Source organism: Rattus rattus, chromosome 11 (assembly GCF_011064425.1).
Source record: "Rattus rattus isolate New Zealand chromosome 11, Rrattus_CSIRO_v1, whole genome shotgun sequence".
Lineage (NCBI taxonomy): Eukaryota > Metazoa > Chordata > Mammalia > Rodentia > Muridae > Rattus > Rattus rattus.
Genome location: NC_046164.1, coordinates 17,416,595 through 17,439,000, shown reverse-complemented (window position 1 = coordinate 17,439,000; position 22,406 = coordinate 17,416,595). Strand labels below are relative to the sequence as shown.

The following is a 22,406-nucleotide window of genomic DNA, read 5'->3' as shown; positions in this document are numbered from 1 at the left end:
GTTATGGAACTATTTAGATGCTTTATCTTATTCTGATTAAACTTTGGTTCCTGGTATCTGTCTAGAAAATAGTCCATTTCCTTCAGATTTTCCAGTTTTCTTGAATATAGGCTTTTGTAGTAGGATCTGATGATTTTGTAAAATTTCTTCCGTTTCTGTTGTTATGTATCCATTTTCATTTCTGATTTTGTTAATTGGATACTCTCTCTGTGCCCTCTGGTTAGTCTGGCTAAGAGTTTGTCTATGTTGTTGATTTTCTCAAAGAACCAGCTCCTGGTTTTGTTGATTCTCTGTATAGTTCTTTTTGTTTCTACTTGGTTGATTTCAGCCCTGACTTTGATTATCTCCTGCCATCTACTCCTGTTGGGTGTATTTGCTTCTTTTTGTTGTAGAGCTTTTAGGTGTGCTGTCAAGCTGCTGACATATGCTCTCTCCTGTTTCTTTTTTTTTTTTTTTTGGCTCTTTTTTTCGGAGCTGGGGACGGAACCCAGGGCCTTGCGCTTCCTAGGCAAGCGCTCTACCACTGAGCTAAATCCCCAATCCCTCTCTCCTGTTTCTTTTTGGAGGCACTCAGAGCTATGAGTTTTCCTCTTAGCACTGCTTTCATTGTGTCCCATAAGTTTGGGTATGTTTTGCCTTCATTTTCATGGAACTCAAAAAGTCTTTAATTTCTTTATTTCTTCCTTGACCAGGTTGTCATAGAGTAGAGTGTTGTTCAACTTCCATGTGTATGTGGGCTTTCTGTTGTTTTTGTTGGTGTTGAAGACCAGCCTTAGTCTGTGGTGATCTGATAGGATGCATGGGATTATTTACATGTTCTTGTATCTGATGAGGTCTGTTTTGTGACTAATTATTTGGTCAGTTTTGAAGAAGGTACCATGAGGTGCTAAGAAGAAGGTATATTCTTTTGTTTTAGGATGAAATGTTTTATAAATATCTAGTAAATCCATCTGGTTCATATTCATCTGGTTAGCTTCTCTATGTCTCTGTTTAGTTTCTGTTTCCATGATCTGTCCATTGATGAGAGTGGGGTGTTGAAATCTACCACTATTACTGTGTGATGTGCAATATGTGCTTTGAGCTTTAGTGATGTTTCTTTTATGAATGTAGGTACCCTTGTATTTAGTTCATCTTGGTGAATTTTTCCTTTGATGAATATGAAGTGTCCTTCCTTATTTTTTTGATAACTTTTGGAGAAAGTCATTTTTATTTGATGTTAGAATGACTACTCCAGCTTGTTTCTTGGGACCATTTGCTTGGAAAATTGTCTTCCAGCCTTTTATTCTGAGGTAGTGTCTGTCTTTGTCACCGAGGTGCATTTCCTATATACAGCAAAATGCTGGGTCCTCTTAACATATCCAATCTCTTAGTCTATGTCTTTTTATTGGGGAATTGAGTTCGTTGATGTTAAGAGATATTAAGGAGTAGTGATTGTTGTTTCCTTTTATTTTTGTTGTTAGAGGTGGAATTGTGTTTGTATGTCTCTTCTTTTGGGTTTGTTGCAAGATTACTTTTTTGCTTTTTCCTTGTGTTGGAGTTTTCCATCTATTATCCTTTGTAGGGCCGGATTTGTAGACAGATATTGTGCAAATTTGTTTTTATCATGGAATATCTTGGTTTCTCCGTCTATATTAGTTGAGAGTTTTGCTGGATATAGTAGCATGCACTGGCATTTGTGTTCTCTTAGGGTCTGTATGACATCTGTCCATGATTTCTGGCTTTCATAGTCTCTGGTGATAAGTCTGGTGTAATTCTGATAGGTCTGCCTTCATGTTACTTGACTTTTCCCCTTACTGCTTTTAATATTCTTTGTTTTGTGCATTTGATGTGTTGACTATTATATGACAGGAGGAATTTCTTTTCTTTTCTTGTCCAATCTGTTTGGCGTTCTGTAGGCTTCTTGTATGTTGATAGGCATCTTTTTCTTTAGGTTAGGGAAGCGTTCTTCTATAATTTTGTTGAAGATATTTGCTGGACCTTTAAGTTGGAAATCTTTCCTCTCTTCTATACCAAATATTCTTAGGTTTGATCTTCTCATTGTGTAGTGGATTTCCTGGATACTTTGGGTTAGGAGTTTTTGTGTTTTACATTTTCTTTGAGGGTTGTGTCAATGTTTTCTATGGTATCTTCTGCTCCTGAAGATTCTCTCTTCTATTTCTTGTATTCTGTTGGTAATGCTTGCATCTATGACTCCTGATCTCTTTCCTAGGTTTTCTATCTCCAGAGTTGTCTCCCTTTGTGATTTCTTTAGTGTTTTTAGATCCTGGATGGTTTTGTTCAAATCCTTCACCTGTTTGGTTGTGTTTTCCTGTAATTCTTTAAGGGTTTTTTTGTGTTTCTTCTTTAAGGGCTTCTATTTGTTCACCCCAGTTGTCCTGTTTCTTTAAAGGAGTTATTTATGCCCTTCTTAAAGTCCTCCATCATCATCATGAGATGTGATTTTAAATCTAAACCTTGCTTCTCTGGTGTGTTTGAATATCCAGTATTTGCTTTGGTGGGAGAACCTGACTCTGCTGGTGCCAAGAAATCTGGGTTTCTGTTGCTTAGGTTCCTACACTTGCCTCTTTTCATCAGGTTGTCTCAGGTGTTAGCTGGTCTTGCTGTCTCTGGCAGTGGCTTGACCCTCCTGTAAGCCTATGTCAGCACTTCTGTAGACCTGTTTTCTCCCAGCGGGAATCTAGGAATAGAGAGCTGTGGGACCGCATCTGCTCTGAGAGCAGGCAGAAACCAGAAGTGTCCTGCACCTGACTGCTCCATGGTTCCTGTTTCCAGAAGGCACTAAGTGATGCTACCTGATCTTTAGTAGTTTTTTGTTCCTTGGCTTCTATTGTCTTCTCTGGTTCTTAGGAGGGTGAGGTGACTTTGTGTTGCTTGGTCTATGTAAATTATGTTTTTTGTTATTGGGAGTGGACATTCAGGAATGGGGATGAGGTAGTTGGAGGGGTTTAGGGGGTCCGTTAGAGTGGAAAGCAGGTCATTCCACAAAGATCTGCCTAGTCCCTTGGGAAAGAAGCAGAGAATGAGAGGCCAGAACAGGTAGTTTGCTACAGAGCTGGGGATTAGACTAGGGAATGGATATGGAAGAGGGAAGGAGTGAAGATCTAACACTCACCTACCTGCTTCAATGGCCTACTTGCTTGCAACTCTGGCAGGCTTGGCTGGACGGTTTCTAGGGAATACCTGCTGGAGTTGGTGGCTGGGGAGGAAGGTTGGAGATCTGTGTGATCCAGGGGAGATGGGGGCAAAGCCAGAGCAGGTGCTCAGTCATAGGTTTGGGGGTGACACTGGGGAACTGCATGTGGAGGAGAGGAGGAGAGGTGAAGATCCGCAGGCTGGCTGCTCTCCTTGTTCAATTTGCCACAGATTCTCATGGATTGCCTGCAGGAGCTGGGGTTCGAATAATGGGATGAGCGGGGAGAAGGATGTTTGGAGATCTGTGTGATCCCCTGGAGGTAAGGGCAGAGGAAGGGGAGGCCACAGCAAGTGTTGTGCTCCAGAGCTGGGGATGAGATGGGAATTGGATTTGGAGGAGAGGAGGGCGAGGTGAAGACCTGCAGGGAGCTTCCTTTCTTCCCTCAGTTCTTCACTTCTTTTGGGTTTAGCTTTGGTTTCGGTGAATCTAGAAATTCATCCATTTCTTTTAGGTTTTCAAGTTTAATGGAGTACAAGTTTTCCTTTTTCCTCTCTCTGATATTATTCTGAATTCTTTTTGTGTCTGTTGTAATATTTCCCTGTCCATTTTTTTTTTAAATTCTGTTAGTTTAGGTCCTTGCCTTTTTATAGTTAGTTGGTTTAAGGGCCTGTCAGATTGTCTTCTCAAAGAAGCAAATTTTAGGTTTATTGATTCTTTGTATGGTTTTGTTTCTATTTCAATGGTCTCTACCCTAGTTCATTATTTCTTGCCTTGAGTGGGTTTGGATTTGGTTTGTTCTTGTTTTATGCAAATTCTTGACTTGTATCACTAGGCCATTATTTGTGGTCTTTCTGGTTTTTTTAATGAGGCATTTAGTGCTTGCTATGAGTTTTCATCCTAGGACAATGTGTCCCACAGGTTTTATTTTCATTTGGTTCCAGATTAGTTTTTCTTTCTTGGTTTTTTTCTTTGTTCTAGTCATCATGCATAAATGAGATCTTTGGATCTCCATGAGCCTGCGTATTTACTAGACTTTAAATGGTTGGATAGAATACCAGGAGTGCTCTCAATATTGTTTGGATTTGTAGATTTGTTTTGTGTCCAAGGGTGTGGTCCATTTTAGAAATGCTTCCTTGTGCTGCTGAGTATAATGTGTGTTCGTTGGTGATTGGGCAGAATGAATATTCTGTAGATACTAAGTTCATTTGATGTATGATACCTATTAAATTCTGATGTTCTCTGATTTTTGTGCAGATGAACTGTCTTTTGGAAAAAAGGCATTAAGATCATCGTTTACAAATGGATTGAAGTTCTTCTGTGTCTTTACATACAGTAGTAGGTTTTTCTTTTTTATGTAAAATTGGATGCTCCACACTTTGGTCCGTACCAAATAATGGATAATAATGTCTTCTTGGTTAACACTCCCTTCCTTGATTAAAGAGCCCTCTTTATCTCTTTGGATTAGTTTGTTTGAAATCTTGTTTCATCAGATACTAGGACAGCAATGCTGATTGCTTCCTGATCCCAATTAGAGTATTTTTGTCCATCCCTTTATCTCTAAGGCAGTACCTATATTTAAAACTAGATGTTTCTTGTAGGCAGCAGATAAGATGAAGTTCTCTTGATCTATTCAGTCTATGACTTTTGATTGGAGAACTAAAGCTCTTGGTACTTAAAGTTATTAACTGTGATGGTTATGTGTTGATTGTTGGTGTTGTGTTCTCAGTGGTCATTTGTCTTAATAATCATGGCTCTTTCTTTAGTGTTCCTTTCTATAGTCTCTGTAACGTTCACCCCCTTCATTGTGCTTCCTGTATTTGCCTTAGGTTTGGATTGCTGTACATAGGGTTGCTTACCATCACCGAAAGGTTTTCGTTCTCCTTCAGTCATGACAGGATAGTTTTGCTGGGCATATTTTAGTCCAGTTTGGCTATCATAGTCCTTTAGGACCTGGAATGCATTGCTTCAGGCTCCTCTGGCTTTCAGAGTTTCCACTGAGAAATCAGCTGTTAGTCTGATGGATTTTCCTTCTATGTGACTTGTAGTTTTTTCTCCTGCAGCTTTCAATACACTCTTTTCCCCATATAGATAGTGTTTTTTTTTTTTTTTTTTTTTTCGGAGCTGGGGACCGAACCCAGGGCCTTGAGCTTCCTAGGTAAGCGCTCTACCACTGAGCTAAATCCCCAGCCCGATAGTGTTTTAATTATGATATGCCATAGGGATTTTATTTCCCAGTCTTGTTTATTTGGTGTTTTGTGTGCTTTTTGTATCTGTTAGAGTGTGTCTTTCTTTCCTTAGTTTGGGGACATTTTCTTTTTTGGTATTGTTTAAGATCTGGACATGCCACTGACTTGGGATATTTCCCTCATCTAAGGTTAGAATTCAAAGGTTTTTTGTTATGGTGTCCATATAACCTGTGTGTTCCTTTTCCTGCCTTTAAAAAATTCATATACCATACTTGTCTAGATTCTCTTCTTTGAGATTTGATATTCTGCTTGATTCATCCTATGTGTAAAGATTGTGAGTTTCCCAATTGAGATACTGGGTTTTTAAAATTCCATCCTCATTTAACTTTGAGTTTGCTTCAGCACTTTTTTTTCAATTCTTTTTTTTTTTTTATATATATAAACTTTTTTTCTTAATTTTTTTACTGGATTTTTTAAATTTACATTTCAAATGTTATTCCCTTTCCTGGTTTTCTGTCCATAAGTCCCCTATCCCCTCCCCATCTCCCTTGGCCCCCCCATTCCCCAACACTGGGGGTCCAACCTTGCAGGACCAAGGGCATCTTCTGCTATATATGCAGCTGGACCCATGGGTCAGTCCATGTATAGTCTTTGGGTAGTGGTTTAGTCCCTGGGAGCTCTGGTTGGTTGGTATTGTTCTTATGGGGTTGCGAGCCCCTTCAGCTCTTTCAATCCTTTCTCTAATCCCTCCAATGGGGGTCCCATTCTCAGTTCAGTGGTTTGCTGCTAGCATTCGCCTATGTATTTGACATGCTCTGGCTGTGTCTGTCAGGAGAAATCTATATCCAGTTCCTGTCAGCATGCACTTCTTCGCTTCATCCATCTTATCTAGTTTGGTGCACTAGTTGTGCACCCAGGCTAGATTTGGCCAGTTGTAGAAAGGCATGGATGGGAGGGAGGTTAGGGTGGCTTACCTGGTTAGAACCTGGGAGGAGGATTTGGGAAGTGTGGGTACCAAGTTGGAAGCTGATTAAAAAGGTTCTGTTGGTGGTTGGGGTAGGTCCTGGTGTAAGTCTGGAGGTTGGCTGTGGCACAGGCAGGGCTGGTCAGATGAGGCTGGGGGCATGGGATGCGGGGCATCAGGCTACCAAGCAGGATGGCTAGAAGCAGTGTAGGAGTTACCTGTTAGATGGTTGTAGGTAGGGCAGGTCCTACCAGAAGCCTGGCTGCATTGTTAGGTGGGAGTGATCATTTAGGCAAGATGTGGGATACCTTGGAAACCACGAGATTCACTGCTGTGTATATGGGGATAGTTGAGGGTAGTTGGGGGTAGTCAGACTAGGCTGGGTACTGGCTGTAAGACCCTGGCTAGATTTGGCAGGTTGGTGAAAAGGTGTGAATGGGGAGCTCAAGGGTAGTCACCAGCTAACCATGGAGGAGGAGGACAGGGATGTCGTGGTACCAAGTGGGGTAGTAGTTGCATTACAGGAGGGCTCTGGTGAGAGCTTAGAGCTGGGCAGTCAGCTCTTGAAAAAGTGACTTCACTGAAGATCACATTTATTGATCTAACTTTGCTGTTATTTGTATGATAGAGTTTACAATACGCCACAGATATCATTTTCTTAAGTTTTGGCTATAATCAAAAAGAATAAAGGTAATTACATTTTCTCTAACATTCATTCAAATTTCAATTTAAGACTTCATTTTCTCCTCATATCCTGTGTTTTGAAGGTCTAGATGTAAGAGCTTCCTTCTTGCTGGGGCATGGCTTTTCTGTGTCTGAGGAAGTTATACACTTAGTCATCAGTCACCCATGGACCCTCACTGGCTAAAACTCTAGGTACGGTGAGAAGCATTCATCTTCTGTCTTCCAAAGTTATATCTGGGAAACAAAAAAAATTTGGATAAGAAACCTAAACGTTTTAACATCTACCTCAGCCGTTGTTGTATGTTCCGTCTCCTCTGCATCATTGTCACGCTCTGTGGTTGTTTGCTGGGCAGAGACCCGGTTCAAATTCCATCCCAGAGCAAGTCTTAAGTGATCTAGTGCTAAGAAACATCAGTTTTCTCTCTTCTATGCCCTCCTGTTAAAATTTTTACACTCAATATCCCATGGTCAATAAAAACCAACCATACAAGCAGAAAAAAAATCTATATAGTCAAAGTAATATGGTTTTTGTTCACTTATAATCCTTTATAATTTGAGAAAGTGTGGGGCAAGTGAGAAATGTACATAAAGTCTATTGAAACATCTATGCTTGACAAAGTCCATAAGCCACTTGAATACCACCTGTTTCCACATGCTTAAAATGTGCTAATTAAATGACTTTTAACTGGTATCCATTAGTTAAAGGTTCAGAATGACTTCTAATTAGGCATCATGTGTTTCCAAGTATGCCTGATAAGCCTTCCCACCAATGGACATGGCTGTAATGAACTGACAACTGGATTTAAAATTCCAAACTGACCATTTAATTTTTATTCACCTTACATCCTGATCACTGCCCCTCCTCCCAGTCAGCCCCTCCTACAATATCCTTCCCCCATCCATGGCATCAAGTCTGCAGAGCTAGGCACATCATCCCCACTAGGGCCAGACCAGAAGAGCACAGCCCACAGGCGGGCAACAGCTGTTGGGACAGCCCCGCTCCAGGTGTTCAGGACCCACATGAAGACCAAGCTGCACATCTGCTGCATCTGCTAAGGACGCCTAGGTCTCTTGGCAGACAAGCAAGAACAGAATGTACAAGTGTAGCTCGGTGGGAAGGTATTTGGTTAGTATAAGTGAAGCCCTTGGCTCTACACCATGGGGAAAAGAGGGAGTGGTTTCTATCAATCTGTTAGACAGTTACTCCCTCCCAACTTACGCTGACGGTCCGGCTCTGTGTACTTTGGTGGGTGGGTTAGTCTCTGAGCTCACCAGGGTCCAGGTTGGTTTACTTTGTTGGTTTTTCTGTAAAGTTCCTATCTCTTCCAGGGCCCCTGGTGTCAGGGATTGGTGCTTGAGCATGGGATGGATCTCAAGTTAGGCCATTTATTGGTTGGCCATTCCCTCAGTCTCTGCTCCATCCCTGCTTTTCTTGTAGACAGGATAAATTTTGGGTGGAAAGTTTTGCGGGTGGGTTGGTGTCCCTATCATTCCACTAGTGTTCCTGCTGCAAACTTAACTGTTATTTTTAAAGATTTTTGAAAATGATGCTTATACAAGTCAATCTGAGCTCACCTCCCTTAGGAAAAACTTTTGTTTCACAGGGCAAAGATTATTTTATTTAAAAGCACAGGAAAGGAACACAGAGGAACTCTGGGATGCCATGACAAAACTAAACCTTCAAATTGTAGGCACAGATTAGGAAGAAGCATCCTAAGACAACACACATATCTATACAGATACGAGAATTACACAGGACACCAAGTAATGCAGAACAAAGAATACTGAAAGTTACAAGAGAAAAAGGCACAAGTAACATAAGCTAAAGCAAAATTATCTGCTGTAATTGTAGAAGGAAAAACTTTCCATGATCCAAACAGTCTGAAAGAATTCCTATCCAACAGACCAAGCCCACACAGGATACTTACTGGATGCCATACTTGAGACTGAAGAAAGGAAATGAGTGAGTGAGAAGGCAGCAGCATGGCTGCTGCACCTTTCTCCAGTCACATGACACAGGTGGGCTGGAAGAATAAGAAACAAATCCATCTTGGTCTTGTCTGTAAGGCACCACATTAGAGTAAAAGGATGGAAAACAGTGCTTCAACCTGGTGGGACCAGGAAGCAAGCAGGATTACTATCCTAACATCTGGCCAAACAGACACACAAAACTACTATAAAAAACAGATTAACCAACCCATTAATAGTGATTTCAATACCACACTTTCATCAGTAGACAGGTCATCTGGACAAAAATAATCAGAGAAACATCCAATTAGTGTCATGCATCAGATGGATTTATAAGCAGGTGTCTATAGAATATTCTACTCAGCCTATAGAAGCGTATTTAAAATAGACCCCATCCTGGGATACAAAACAAATCTTAACAAATTCAGAAAGGTTGAAATCATTTCCTGTATCCTTTCTGACCATTATGCTGTAAAACTTAAAAATCAACAGCAAATAAACTCAGTAAAATTAAACAACTCATTACCAAATGATGAAAGGTTCAGAGAAGAAGTCAAAGAAAATGACTGAAGATGAAAAAACAAACAGAACTTCTGGGATTCACTGAAATCAGTCCTGTGAAGAAAATTTATAGTTCTGACTTAAAAAGACCAGCAGAAAAACACACAAATGACTTAATGATGCAATTCAAGAATTTGGAGTAAGAACAAACCTAACCTAAGTCCCATAGACGACAGGAAAATAGAACGAATCTAAGCACTGGTTCTCTGAGGAGATGAACAAGCTGCACGGTCCTTAACTAACCACATGAAAGAATACTAAAACCATGACCATATAAAGACATAACAGAAAAGACAATTATAGGCCAGTATTCCAGATGAACATTGATCCCCAAAAAATAAAGTAAACCACCACAACCAAATTAGCTTTATCCTGGAATGCAGAGCTGGTTCAACATGTACAAGTCAACGAATGTAGTCACACTGACGGACTCAGGGCAAGGTAAGGGAAGGAAGGCAAAAGCATCCATGTGAAGAGATGACAGGATAATATACCTTAGAGATTCCTACAAGTCTATCATGATCAACAATCTCAGCAAAGTAGCAGAACACAGAATCAACTTGCACAAATCAATAGCTTTTAAAAATACACCAACGACAAGCAGAGGAAGATGTCACACACCAGTTCACAATAGCTTTAAAGAAAGGAAATATCCAGGAATAAATCAAAACTTCAATGAATTTAAATGAGATGAAAACTTTAAATTTCTGGATTGTTAGAATTAACAAAGTCCCCATTTCCTTCTTCACAGTGATAGGGTCCACACAATACTCTGGTTGGCCAAAACAATCCTGATCATAAAGACCCGTGGCACATAGATTACCGTACCTCTGAAATATAGCTTGAAGTCTGGAGTGGTAATCAAAATGGTATGCCACACAAAGACAGAGACTCGAACGTGAGAACACGCACCCCGGCCACTTAATATCTGACACAGAAGACAGCAGCATTGGTGCTGGGGAAACTGGATGTTCACATGCTTAGGCCCATGTTATCATCTCACACAAAAGCTAAGTCCAAACGGATCAAAGACCTAAACGTGAAAACTGAAACACTTACAGAAGAAAACACAGACAGTATTCTTTGATACAGGTGCAGAAAAGCAATAGGACTCCATTTACCTAGGAACTAAGGCATAGGTGAAGAGGAAGCCCACAGAATGGGAGAGAGTTCATGCCAGCTATACACAGGATAGGTAGAACTAAAAACCATCACCAAACAACAAAGGCCCCTTCCAAAGATGGGCTATGGATCTGAACAGAGTTCTCAAAAGAAGAAATACAAATGGCTAAGAAAATCTTAAAAAATGTCCGTCATCCTTCACAAATCATCTTACCCCAGTCAGAATGGCAAAGATCAACAAAACAAGTGCTGGAAGGGATGCAGGGAAAGGGGAACCTTTATCCACTGTTGGTGTGATTGCAAAGTGAGCAGTAACTCTGGAAATCAGTGAATTCTGAAAAAAGGTAAAGATAAATGTCCCACTCCTTGCATATACTTGAAGGACTCTACAGGTACGTGCTTGTTCAGATAGCTCACTGTCACTCTATCCACAAGAGCTGCAAAACAAACAGCCTGCCAGCTACCCAGGGTCAGCTACCCAGGGTTAATGAGGTCATGATCTTAAAGGAGAACCTATTACTGCTACTTTACTAAACCATTGTAATTCCTAAATACATTCTACTCATACATAAGTATAATGTTTCATCCCTCACCAAAAAAACTTCTCTTTGCAGTAGATGGAGACCATCACAGAAAATCACAACTACTCAGAATACAGCAAGCAATGCATTATGGGGTGCCTAGCCCAGATAAACCACCAACACAACTCCTATACCCAAGCAAGGCTCAGGGAACATCTAGGAAGAAGGCATGGGAAGACCACTGGAGCTCGAAGACCAGGAGGGATGTGTCTACTAGAAATAACAGGGAAGCCTCATCCATGATTCTTCAATAATATGGTTGCCTAACAAAGACCAGAATAAGGGCAGCAGCAGTAGACATGCTAACAAAGCAGGGGAAAACATTTGTAGAGGGGGTGGGGGGAGAATGAATGAACTAGTCCTCTCCAAGGATGAGCCTCTTGATTGGCTGTCCAACATCAAGTGTCAGCCATGAAAGAATATATATACAAGCAACCCTAAATGGACTCAGCAGTGGTGTATGTATATGAATGATTATACAACAATAAAAAAACAGGTCATGAATTTGAGAGGAGGAAATCAAGTAATTACTTTTGAGATGACTACTCAGGCAAATCACCGTTAAGCATGACAACCTGAGTTCAATCCCTGGAAATCATGTGATAGAAGGAGAAAATCTACTCCAAAAAGGATCTCTGCACAGTAATGTAATATAATCAGATATAAAAACGGTAGAACACAGGAAGAAACAGTTAATTTACCTGGACCCTTGGGGGCTCTCACAGACTAAACTACCACCCAGAGAGCATGCACAGGCTGGACCTAGGCCTCCTGGCGCAGATGTAGCAGATGTGCAGCTCAATCTTCATGTGGGTCCCCAACACTGGAGCAGGAGATGTCCCTAAGGCTGCTGCCTGCCTGTGGATCCTCTTCCCCTAACTGGGCTGCCTTGTCTGGCCTCAGTGGGAGAAGATGTAGTCTTGCAGACTTGATGTGCCAGGATAAAGGGCAGGCCTCCGCTCTCAGAGGACAAGGGGAGAGACGAGTGACTATTTGAGGTGGGGGACCAGGAGGTGGCACAGTGATTGGGATGTAAAGTGAATGAATAAATTACCATGGGCGACACCTTAGTTCATCCATGGTATTTTTGGTCAGTTAATAAACAGTCACAATTTGGCAAATTGAAAAAATAAATTAATGAGGGGAAAAACTGATTAGTACAAGTATGTTTTGGGGATTGGAAGCAGAAGTAAGGAAGACCTCTTATTCTTATTACATATGTGTATTTCTGTGTTTGGTTTTTACAATAAAATTTTGAGTTAATTAAAGAAATTAGGCAAATTCAAAATTAAAAGAATCTATCCTATCTGAGCACAAGAAGGGGCATGTGAAATGAGAAAACAGAAGGAATACAGTTCAGGGATGTTCTGATGGTCACCTGCAAGGGCAAAAGACTAGAGTGTTCCTGGAAGCAGGGATAAAATTCAACAAAGCTAGATACACAGATTTGCCTCTTGTCTGTACTGAGGGAACTGAGATGATGCTAGAAAGAGGCTGATGTCACTCTTGGGGCAGCAGACCAAGAATGCTCATGAAGGCCACTGCAGGGAGCTGCTGTTTCCCAGGGAAACACTTCCCAGGTGGGACAAGGGGGGTGTCCTGGAATGCAAGAACTGGAGCTGCAGAGTGTACAAGGAGGACCTGCAACAAGGACAGGTACAAAGTCAAGTGGACAGGAAGCAGCAGAGACGGCTGAGGACGAGGGGTAGCTGAGTTGTTAGCAAGCTAAAGTCAGCTTGAGGTTTGCAATTGGTTTTTGGAAATTTAAACCTGTGGCTGTGAACACGTGAGCATGATCAGAAGCTCACACAGCTAACAAAATAGAAAGACACAATCCAACTTACCATTCTTGTTAGCAGCTGGTTCTAAATATAATGGCTAAGTTTTCCAGATCTTCACATTTTAGATGCAATTCTGTCAGCAGGGTGGCTATAAACTGTGTAAATACCACATTTTTTGGAGAATGCTTCTGAATGCCGAGAATCGGTGTCAACCTGAAACCAATAATAGCAATGTGTATGAAGAAACAAGATGGACCACGGAACACTCACCTTCAACTTGCTGTGGTGAATCTCCTGAGAAAGATGTACCCTTGAAATAACAAAATTCCTATTCAGAAGGGCTTTACTAAGACAGAAGTCTTGGATTCAAAGACCAACAAACACTATCAATTAGGAAAGATGTCTACATGCCTGTACCTATTAACACACTTGATATGCCAGCAAAAACTCTTAGAAAAAATTAATAAACCCTTCATTTGTACAATGTAAGTATGTGTGTGGGGCTTTAGAAACAATCTATATAGAATGTTTGGATTCTACCACTGTGGCGGGGGGTGGAGTGGGAGGGCGGCGGACAAAAATCAAGCTTGCCATTTGGGATATAACTCTTTTTAATAAAAAATATTAAGTAAATTATATATCATAAAGTGTTTAACACCAATTGCTTGCTTTCTTCAAACACTTGCAATAAATTTCTCTAAAGACTGACTAAATGCAATGGAGACTTTAATTCTCACCAAAATGTCATCAGTAAGCAAAATTCTGATTTTATTAGAAAACTTTCAATGTGCTTGTGTGGATTGAACTCAAAGCTCTGCCCACTTGAGACAAGCTCCATTCCCCGTGCTAACCTTTCTTTTCTTTTGTTCTTCTCTCATATATTACATCCCAACTGCAGTTTCTCCTCCTCCCTCTATTCCCAGTCCCCTCCAGCCTCCCAGTTCACTCTACTCCACTCCTCTCATATATTACACCCTGACTAGAGTTTACCCTCTCCCTCCTCTATTCCCAGTCCCCTCACCCCCCCCCCCAGTCCCCCCTACTCCCCTCCCCTTCAGAAAAGGGAAGGCCTCCCAGGAATATCATTCAAAACTTGCAATAAGACTAGGCACCTCCCCTCATATTAAGGCCTGAAAAGGGTCCCCAAAACAGGCAATAGAGAGACAGCATCCCACAAGAAGACAGAACTCTGAAAGATTCCAGTGCAGTTGTATATCCATCCATGCCTGCGATCCCAGCACTTAGGACACAGAAATGCAGGGAGATCTGAGGCTGATGCCAATCTGGTTTGCATAATGAGTTCGGGGGCACTAGGACTACAGCTACATGGCAAGGTCCCATTTTTTTTTTTAAAGATTTATTAATTTATTTTTTTATGTATGAGCACACTGTTGCTGTCTTCAGACACACCAGAAGAGGGCATCGGATCCCATTACAGATGGTTGTGAGCTACCATGTAACCACATGGTGGGAATTGAACTCAGGACCTCTGGAAGAGCACTGTTCTTCGCCACTGAGCCATCTCTCCAGCCTACAAGGTCCCATCTTGAAGGACCACAAACAACCACGCAAACAACCTTTCAAAAGAAGGAAAAACTGAAGGAATCCAGGGCTACCAGACCAATTTACAAGAGATGATTGAGAGAGTCCTGTATCCATGAGGAAAAGCAGAGAACCTTCAAACACAGAAGCACATAAAAGCACACTAGGTGAGGGATGCATAGGAGAAATAAATATGAATACTGTTTATAGTATATATAACCAAACCAAGAGGACTAACTAGGAAAAAAAGGGCCTTCAAAACAAGTGAAAGATGACAAAAGCCAAATTGATTAAATTACTATTAAAAGATAATAGATATCTGTGATCCCTAGCACTCAGGAGGCTGAGACTAAAGGGTTGTGGAATGATCAAAGTTAGCCTAGGATACATAGTGAGATCGTAATCTCAACAAACAAAACAAGATACAGATCGTCTAAATGGACTAAGAAACCAAGAGCTATCAGGTAGGGTGATCTATAACTGTAAATTAGCACTCAAGAGCCTGAGAAAATGAGGCCGGGTCGGAGCTCTACAGTAAGATCCTGTCTCAAAAACCAAAACAAAATAGACAAACAAGGCCCAACAATATGCTGCCCCGAGGAAACTCCCTGCACCAGTAAGGACAGACTGACAAGGAAAGACCGTGGAAATGAAGCAGGCAGTAGTAGCTACTTTTGCCCACAAAACAGACTTCTAACAAAATGAGGAGCAGTAGATCAATGAACGTTTGAATCATTTGGAAGTGATACATTGATATTCAACTACTGTTAGTGCACACTACTGAGTGAAACACACTATAGAAGGGACTGGTTCCAGGAAAAGTCAGGCATTTTAATACCCTGTTTTTATTACTGAATTCAACCCTGCCCCCTCCAAAAATATCAAGAACCATCAGAGTTAATCTGTATTCTACATTAAACAAATGTGACAGACATTAACAGAACAACAGCTTAAACATACATATTCTATTCACTGGCACATGTATGTTCTGCAGATAGATCCCATGTTAGGTCACAAGTCAAGTCTTAAAAAAGAAAGAGAAAAGAAATATTTTGCTTTTCTGATCACAATGGGATAAAACTAGACCTCAACAGCAAATGAACCTTCATAAGTCACAAGCACATGGAACTGTGCGGCACACTTCTGGATGAATACATAAACCACACACACACGGAACTGTGTGGCACACTTCTGGATGAATACACAAATCACAAACACACGGAACTGTGTGGCACACTTCTGGATGAATACACAAATCACAAACACATGGAACTGTGTGGCACACTTCTCAATAAGCAGGTAACTGAGCAAAACAAAAGGCGATACATTGTTCTGTTTTGTTTTTGTTCTTTTGAGACAAAGTCTCCATAGCCCTATCAGTCCTGGAACTCACTCTGTAGGCCACACTGGCCTCAATCCACAGAGATCCTCCTGTTTCTGCCTCTCAAGTGCTGGAAGGTATGTGCCATCACACCCAGCTCAGGAATTCAATTTTTTTTCTTTAAATGGAAAGTACATGACAAAACCTGTGGAATTCAGCAAAGGTAATACCAAGAAGGATATTTATATAGCTACTAGTGCCCACATAACATGGGTATCTTCAACATTGGCAAATCCCAGTATTTGTGGAAGGAGAAAAAGATGAATGAGGGCAGATAAAAATGGGGGGGGGACACTGAAAAAAAAATCATACAACAGATAATGAAACATGGTCCTTTGAAAAGAAATGAGTAAACTTTTAATTAACTTGGCAAAGAAAAATAGAAGCTCCAAATAAAACGAGAGATACAAAGGGACATATTACCACTGATGGCACAGAAATACAAGGTCCCATTAGAGACAGGATGGAAAATGAGTGGTTACACTGGAAGGTATATTAGAAATGGACACATACGCTCTGTCAACGCTCAATTATGAGGACAAATAAACCAAATAGCAAGTCCCATAATGAACATTCATTCCTAATACGCTTCCTGACAGAAAAGCCTAGGACTGGAGGGGTTCAGCTTCACAGTTGAATTTTATGTATCTTAAGGAATGAGAACCAACGACTGCTCAGAATGGAAGGCAAAAGAATCCAAGTTTATTCTGACATCATCCTCGTCTTTAAAGCAAAATGCACAGGGTTGGGGGTAGAGTATCAGAAACACCTAAGACTTCTCAATGAGTATTTAAGAAATCAAACAGGATATCAAAATCATTCACCTATGATTTAGTTTTATCTTAAGGATGAAAAGATGAACCAACAACCAAATGAATAAATAAAACATCACATCAACAGAAGGAAGGATAAAAACTATTATTTGGAGAGCTAAGGCTGTCCCACAGCCCTTCAAACCCAAAACCTGCCCGAAAAGAGCTGGTTTCCCAGGTGTGCTCTCAACTCCTAAGGCCACAGGTGAGACCTGACTTTCACTCCACTAACTGTCCACAGAGGGACCCTCCAGGAAGGCACAGGGCACAGGAACTGTGGGACAGACTGGGATAGGATCCCAGAGCTAAGCCTGTCCCACAGCTCTCCAGACCCAAAGCCTGCCCCGAGAGAGCTGGTATCCAAGAAGCACTCTTACTCCTAAGATTACAAACTCAGGCCCACAGGAGGGACAAGCTCCAGTCAGAGACAGCAAGAACAGCTTACATCAGAGATAACCAGATGGCGAGAGGCAAGTGCAAGAACATAAGCAACAGAAACCAAGGCTACGTGGCATCACCAGAACCCAGTTCTCCCAGCACAGCAAGTCCTGGATACCCTGACACACCAGAAAAGCAAGATTCGGGTTTAAAATCACATCTCATGATAGAGGACTTTATGAAGGGCATACATAACTCCCTTAAAGAAATACAGGAGAACAAAGGTAAACAAGTAGAAGCCCTTAAAGAGGAAATACAAAAATCCCTTAAAGAATTACAGGAAAACACAACCGAACAGGTGAAGGAATTGAACAAAACCATCCAGGATCTAAAAATGGAAATAGAAACAATAAAGAAATCACAAAGGGAGTCATCCCTGGAGATAGATAACCTAGGAAAGAGATTAGGAGTCATGGATGCAAGCATCACAAACAGAATACAAGAGATAGAAGAGAGGATCTCAGATGCAGAAGATATCACAGAAAACATTGACACAACAGTCAGAAAATGCAAAAATCTCCTAACCCAAAACATCCAGGAAATCCAGGACACAATGAGAAGTCAAAGTTAAGGATAATAGGTATAGAAGAGAGGAAGGATTTCCAACTTAAAAGTCCAGTAAATACCTTCAACAAAATTATAGGAAAAAAACTTACCTAACCTAAAGAAAGAGATGCTCACGAACATACAAGAAGCCTACAGAACTCCAAATAGACTGGATGAGAAAAGAAATTCCTCCCATCACATAATAATCAAAACACCAAATGCACAAAACAAAGAATATTAAAAGCAGTGAGGCAAAAAGGTCAAATATAAAGGCAGACCTATCAGAATTACACCAAACTTCTTACCAGAGACTATGAAAGCCAGAAGATCCTGGGCAGATGTCTTACAGACCCTAAGAGAACACAAATGCCAGCCCAGGGTACTATATCCAGCAAAACTCTCAATTAACATATATGGAGAAACCAAGATATTCTATGACAAAACCAAATTTACACAATATCTTTGTATAAATCCAGCCCTACAAAGGATAATAGATGGAAAACTCCAACACAAGGAGGGAAACTACACCCTAGAAAAAGCAAGAAAGGAAGAAGTATCTTCTTTCAACTAGCCCGCCAAAAGATAGCTACACAAACACAATTCCACCTCTAACAAAAAGAAAAAAGCAACAGGAAGCAAATATCACTCTTCCTTAACATCTCTTAACATCAATGGACTTAATTGCCCAATAAAAAGACATAGACTAACAGACTGGATATGTTAAGAGGGCTCAGCATTTTGCTGCATACAGGAAACACACTTCAGTGACAAAGACAGACACTACCCTCAGAAGAAAAGGCTGGAAAAATTTTTTTTCAAGCAAATGGTGCTGATAAACAAGCTGGATTATCCATTCTAATATCAAATAAAATCAACTTTCAAACAAAAGTTATCAAAAAAGATAAGGAGGGACACTTCATACTCTTCAAAGGAAACATGTACCAAGATGAACTCTCAATTCTGAACATCTGTGCTCCAAATGTAAGGGTACCCACATTCATAAAAGAAACTTTACTAAAGCTCAAAGTATACATTGCACCTCACACAATAATAGTGGGAGACTTCAACACTCTGCTCTCATCAATGAACAGATCATGGAAACAGAAACTAAACAGAGACACAGTGAAACTAACAGAAGTTATGAACCAAATGGATTTAACAGACATTTATAGAATATTTCATCCTATACCTTCTCAGCACCTCATGGTACCTTCTCCAGAATTGACCATATGATCGGTCACAAAACAGGCCTCAATAGATACAAGGATATTGAAATAATCCCATTTGCATCCTATCAGTTCACCACAGACTAAGGCTGGTCTTCAATAACAACAAAAACACAAAAAGCCCACACATGCATGGAAGCTGAACAACACTACTCAATAACTTGGTCAAGGAAGAAATAAAGAAATTAAAGACTTTTTAGAATTTAATGAAAATGAAGACACAACATACCCAAACTTATGGGATACAATGAAAGCAGTGCTAAGAGGAAAACTCATAGCTCTGAGTGCCTCCAAATAGAGACTGGAGAGAGCATACACAACAGCTTGACAGCCCACCTGAAGGCTCTAGAACAAAAAGAAGCAAATTCACCCAAGAGGAGTAGTCAGCAGGAAATAATCAAACTCAGAGCTAAAATCAACCAAGTACAAACAAAAAGAACTATACAAAGAGTCAACAAAATCAGGAGCTGGTTCTTTGAGAAAATCAACAACATAGACAAACTCTTAGCCAGACTAACCAGAGGGCACAGAGAAAGTATCCAAATTAACAAAATCAGAAATGAAAATGGAGACATTACAACAGAAATCGAAGAAATTTTAAAAAACCATCAGATCCTACTACAAAAGCCTATACTCAACAAAAGTGGAAAATCTGGAAGAAATGGACAATTATATAGACAGATACCAGGTACCAAAGTTAAATCAGGATCATATAAACCATCTAAACAGTCCCATAACCCCTAAGGAAATAGAAGCAGTCATTAAAAGTCTCCCAACCAAAAAAAGCCTAGAACCAGATGGGTTTAGTGCAGAATTCTATCAGACCTTCAAAGAAGACCCAATACCAATATTCTTCAAACTATTCCACAGAACAGAAACAGAAGGGATACTACAAAATTTGTTTTCTGAAGTCACAATTATGCTTATACCTAAACCACACAAAGGCCCAATAAAGAAAGAGAACTTAAGACTAATTTTTCTTATGAGTATCAATGCAAAAATACTCAATAAAATTCTTGCAAACCAAATCAGAGAACACAGCAAAATGCTAATTCACCATGGTCTAGTAGGCTTCATACCAGGGATGTAGGGATGGTTCAATATATACAGAAATCCATCAATGTAATCCACTAAAACTCAAAGAAAGCAAACACATGATCATCTCATTAGATGCTGAAAAAGCATGACAAAATTCAACAGCCCTTCATGATAAAAGTCTTGGAAAGATCAGGAATTCAAGGCCTATACCTAAACATAGTAAAAGCAATATACAGCAAACAGTAGCCGACATCAAACTAAATGGAGAGAAACCTGAAGCAACCCCACTAAAATCAGGGAATAGACAAGGCTGCCCACTCTCTCCCAACCTATTCAATATAGTACTTGAAGTCCTACCCAGAGCAATTAGACAACAAAAGGAGGTCAAAGGGATAGAAATTGGAAAGGAAGTCAAAATATCACTATTTTCAGTTGATATGAAAGTATACTTCAGTGACCCCAAAAATTCCATTAGAGAACTCGTAAACCTGATAAACAACTTCAGTAAAGTGGCTGGATATAAAATTAACTCAAATCAGTAGCCTTCCTCTACTCAAAGGATAAACAGGCTGAGAAAGATATAAGAGAAAAGACACCCTTCACAATAGTCACAAGTAATATAAAATACCTTGGTGTGACTCTAACCAAGCAAGTGAAAGATCTGTATGACAAGAACTTCAAGTCTCTGAAGAAAGAAATTGAAGAAGACCTCAGAAAATGGAAAGATCTCCCATGTTCATGGATTGGCAGGGTTAATATAGTAAAAATGGCCATCTTACCAAAAGCAAACTACAGATTCAATGCAATCCCCATCAAAATTCCTTCTCAATTCTTTATAGAGTTAGAAAGAGCAATTTTCAAATTCATATGGAATAACAAAAAAACAAACAAACAAACAAACAAACAAAAAAACCCAGGATAATGAAAACTATTCTCAATAAATTTCTTGTAAAACTTTCTATCTGGGAGAGAATGCTCCCCTGCTCACTTCTTTCAGCTGCACTGACCAATCCTGCCTCTGCACCAGCTTTGGTCTGTCTTACCTCTGGGGTGTCTTCTCTGCTCGGCTGTGGGCTTTTTCCTGTGACTCCTTCCCATGGCAGTCAACCTTCACCTTCATCTACCTCTTTACTCTGCCTTCCTCTCCACTGACTTTCCTGTCTCTTCATTTACTTGTTTACTTGTGCCCTTCACTTCAAAACACCACTGGGCTCCTTTATCCTGACTGTCACACTGGAGCTAACCAGTAACTACATGAAGGCAGCTTAAGGAATCACTTTGTCATAATCAATGTGATTTTTCTTTATCACAGAAATCTCCCCCCTTTCATTTTTAGAGAAAAAGGATGGAAGGAGGTATTTTGATTCTTCTTTTTTGCTTGCATATAGCTGCATATTCTGGCCAGAATACCCCAGAACACCCATGAGGGATTTGAAAGGCGCTTTAAATTCATCAGGTGGACAGCACTACCCAGGAGCCTCCACCTCAGCATGCATTTCCCTCACTGTCTATCTTGGAATTCTGTGTTGTCAGCTGTCAGGGTCAGAGCCTGGGCTCTGGCAGCCCAGCAGGAGTGGATCCACTCCCATCCCCACAGACCAACCGAACAGCCAAACAGTGAAACGCAGGGAGAGGAGACTTACTCAATGTGTTCACTTTGGGAAGAGGAACAAATAAGGAAATCTAGTTACACCTCTGGCTCCCTAAGTCCTGACAATGAGGTTTAAGTTTGAACAGAAGGCAAGAAATAAGCATAACTAGGCACCCTGGTGTAGGTGTCACCTGCCGTCACTGACCCATGTCCTAGCTCCTGGTTTCCTACAAGGTGGTGCAGGAAAGGTTGTCAGAGGCTGTGAAGTCTTTCCAGGAGACGTCTCTCTTCTACCTGGTGCTGCACTTAAGCCTGTTCCTTCTCCCTGCACGCAGTTCCTGGGGAAATCCCAGTTTCTTGGGGAGTGTTGTTTTGGCCAGTACAGCAAGGGGACAAGTGTCTCTAGGATACCTTTTTTTCTGCCAGAACTGACTCATGGGAAGTGCTGATGCCCCCAAGAGGAAACCCAGCTAAGTGTCTCTGGCTGTCTGCAGTTTTTACCTTACTTCCTGTCCTAAAACCAGCCAACAGAGCAACCAACTGGCTCCAAAAAGAATAATAACCATGAACCAACTATGTTACTCAGGATAGACACGAATTCTGTGTAGCCCTGGCTGTCCCAGAACATACTCTGTAGACCAGGCTAGCCTTGAATGCAGAGATCTGCCTGCCTCAGCAGTGATTCAAGTTGTCTACCCCCATGGCCTGACTTCGCCTGATACCATGGCGCTTCAGCTCTGCCTCGGTTCCGCTCCCAGTGGGCCTCTCGCTGCAGTGAAACAGAGGGCCTCAGAGTACAGATGTTGTCTGGCCTCACTACTACAAAAACCTAACAACCCCAAGACTGAACTA

General features: G+C 40.8%; 1 protein-coding gene across 1 annotated transcript in view; it reads right to left on the bottom strand.

Moving 5' to 3' along the window:
- Nucleotides 1–12,076: 12,076 nt before the first annotated feature.
- Nucleotides 12,077–22,406, bottom strand: part of Rpap2 (RNA polymerase II associated protein 2) — a 70,345-nt gene continuing 60,015 nt past the window's right edge. The window contains 1 exon segment of the mRNA XM_032916456.1: nt 12,077–13,193. Coding sequence (XP_032772347.1) covers nt 13,052–13,193 — 142 coding nt within the window. The 3' untranslated portion in view covers nt 12,077–13,051.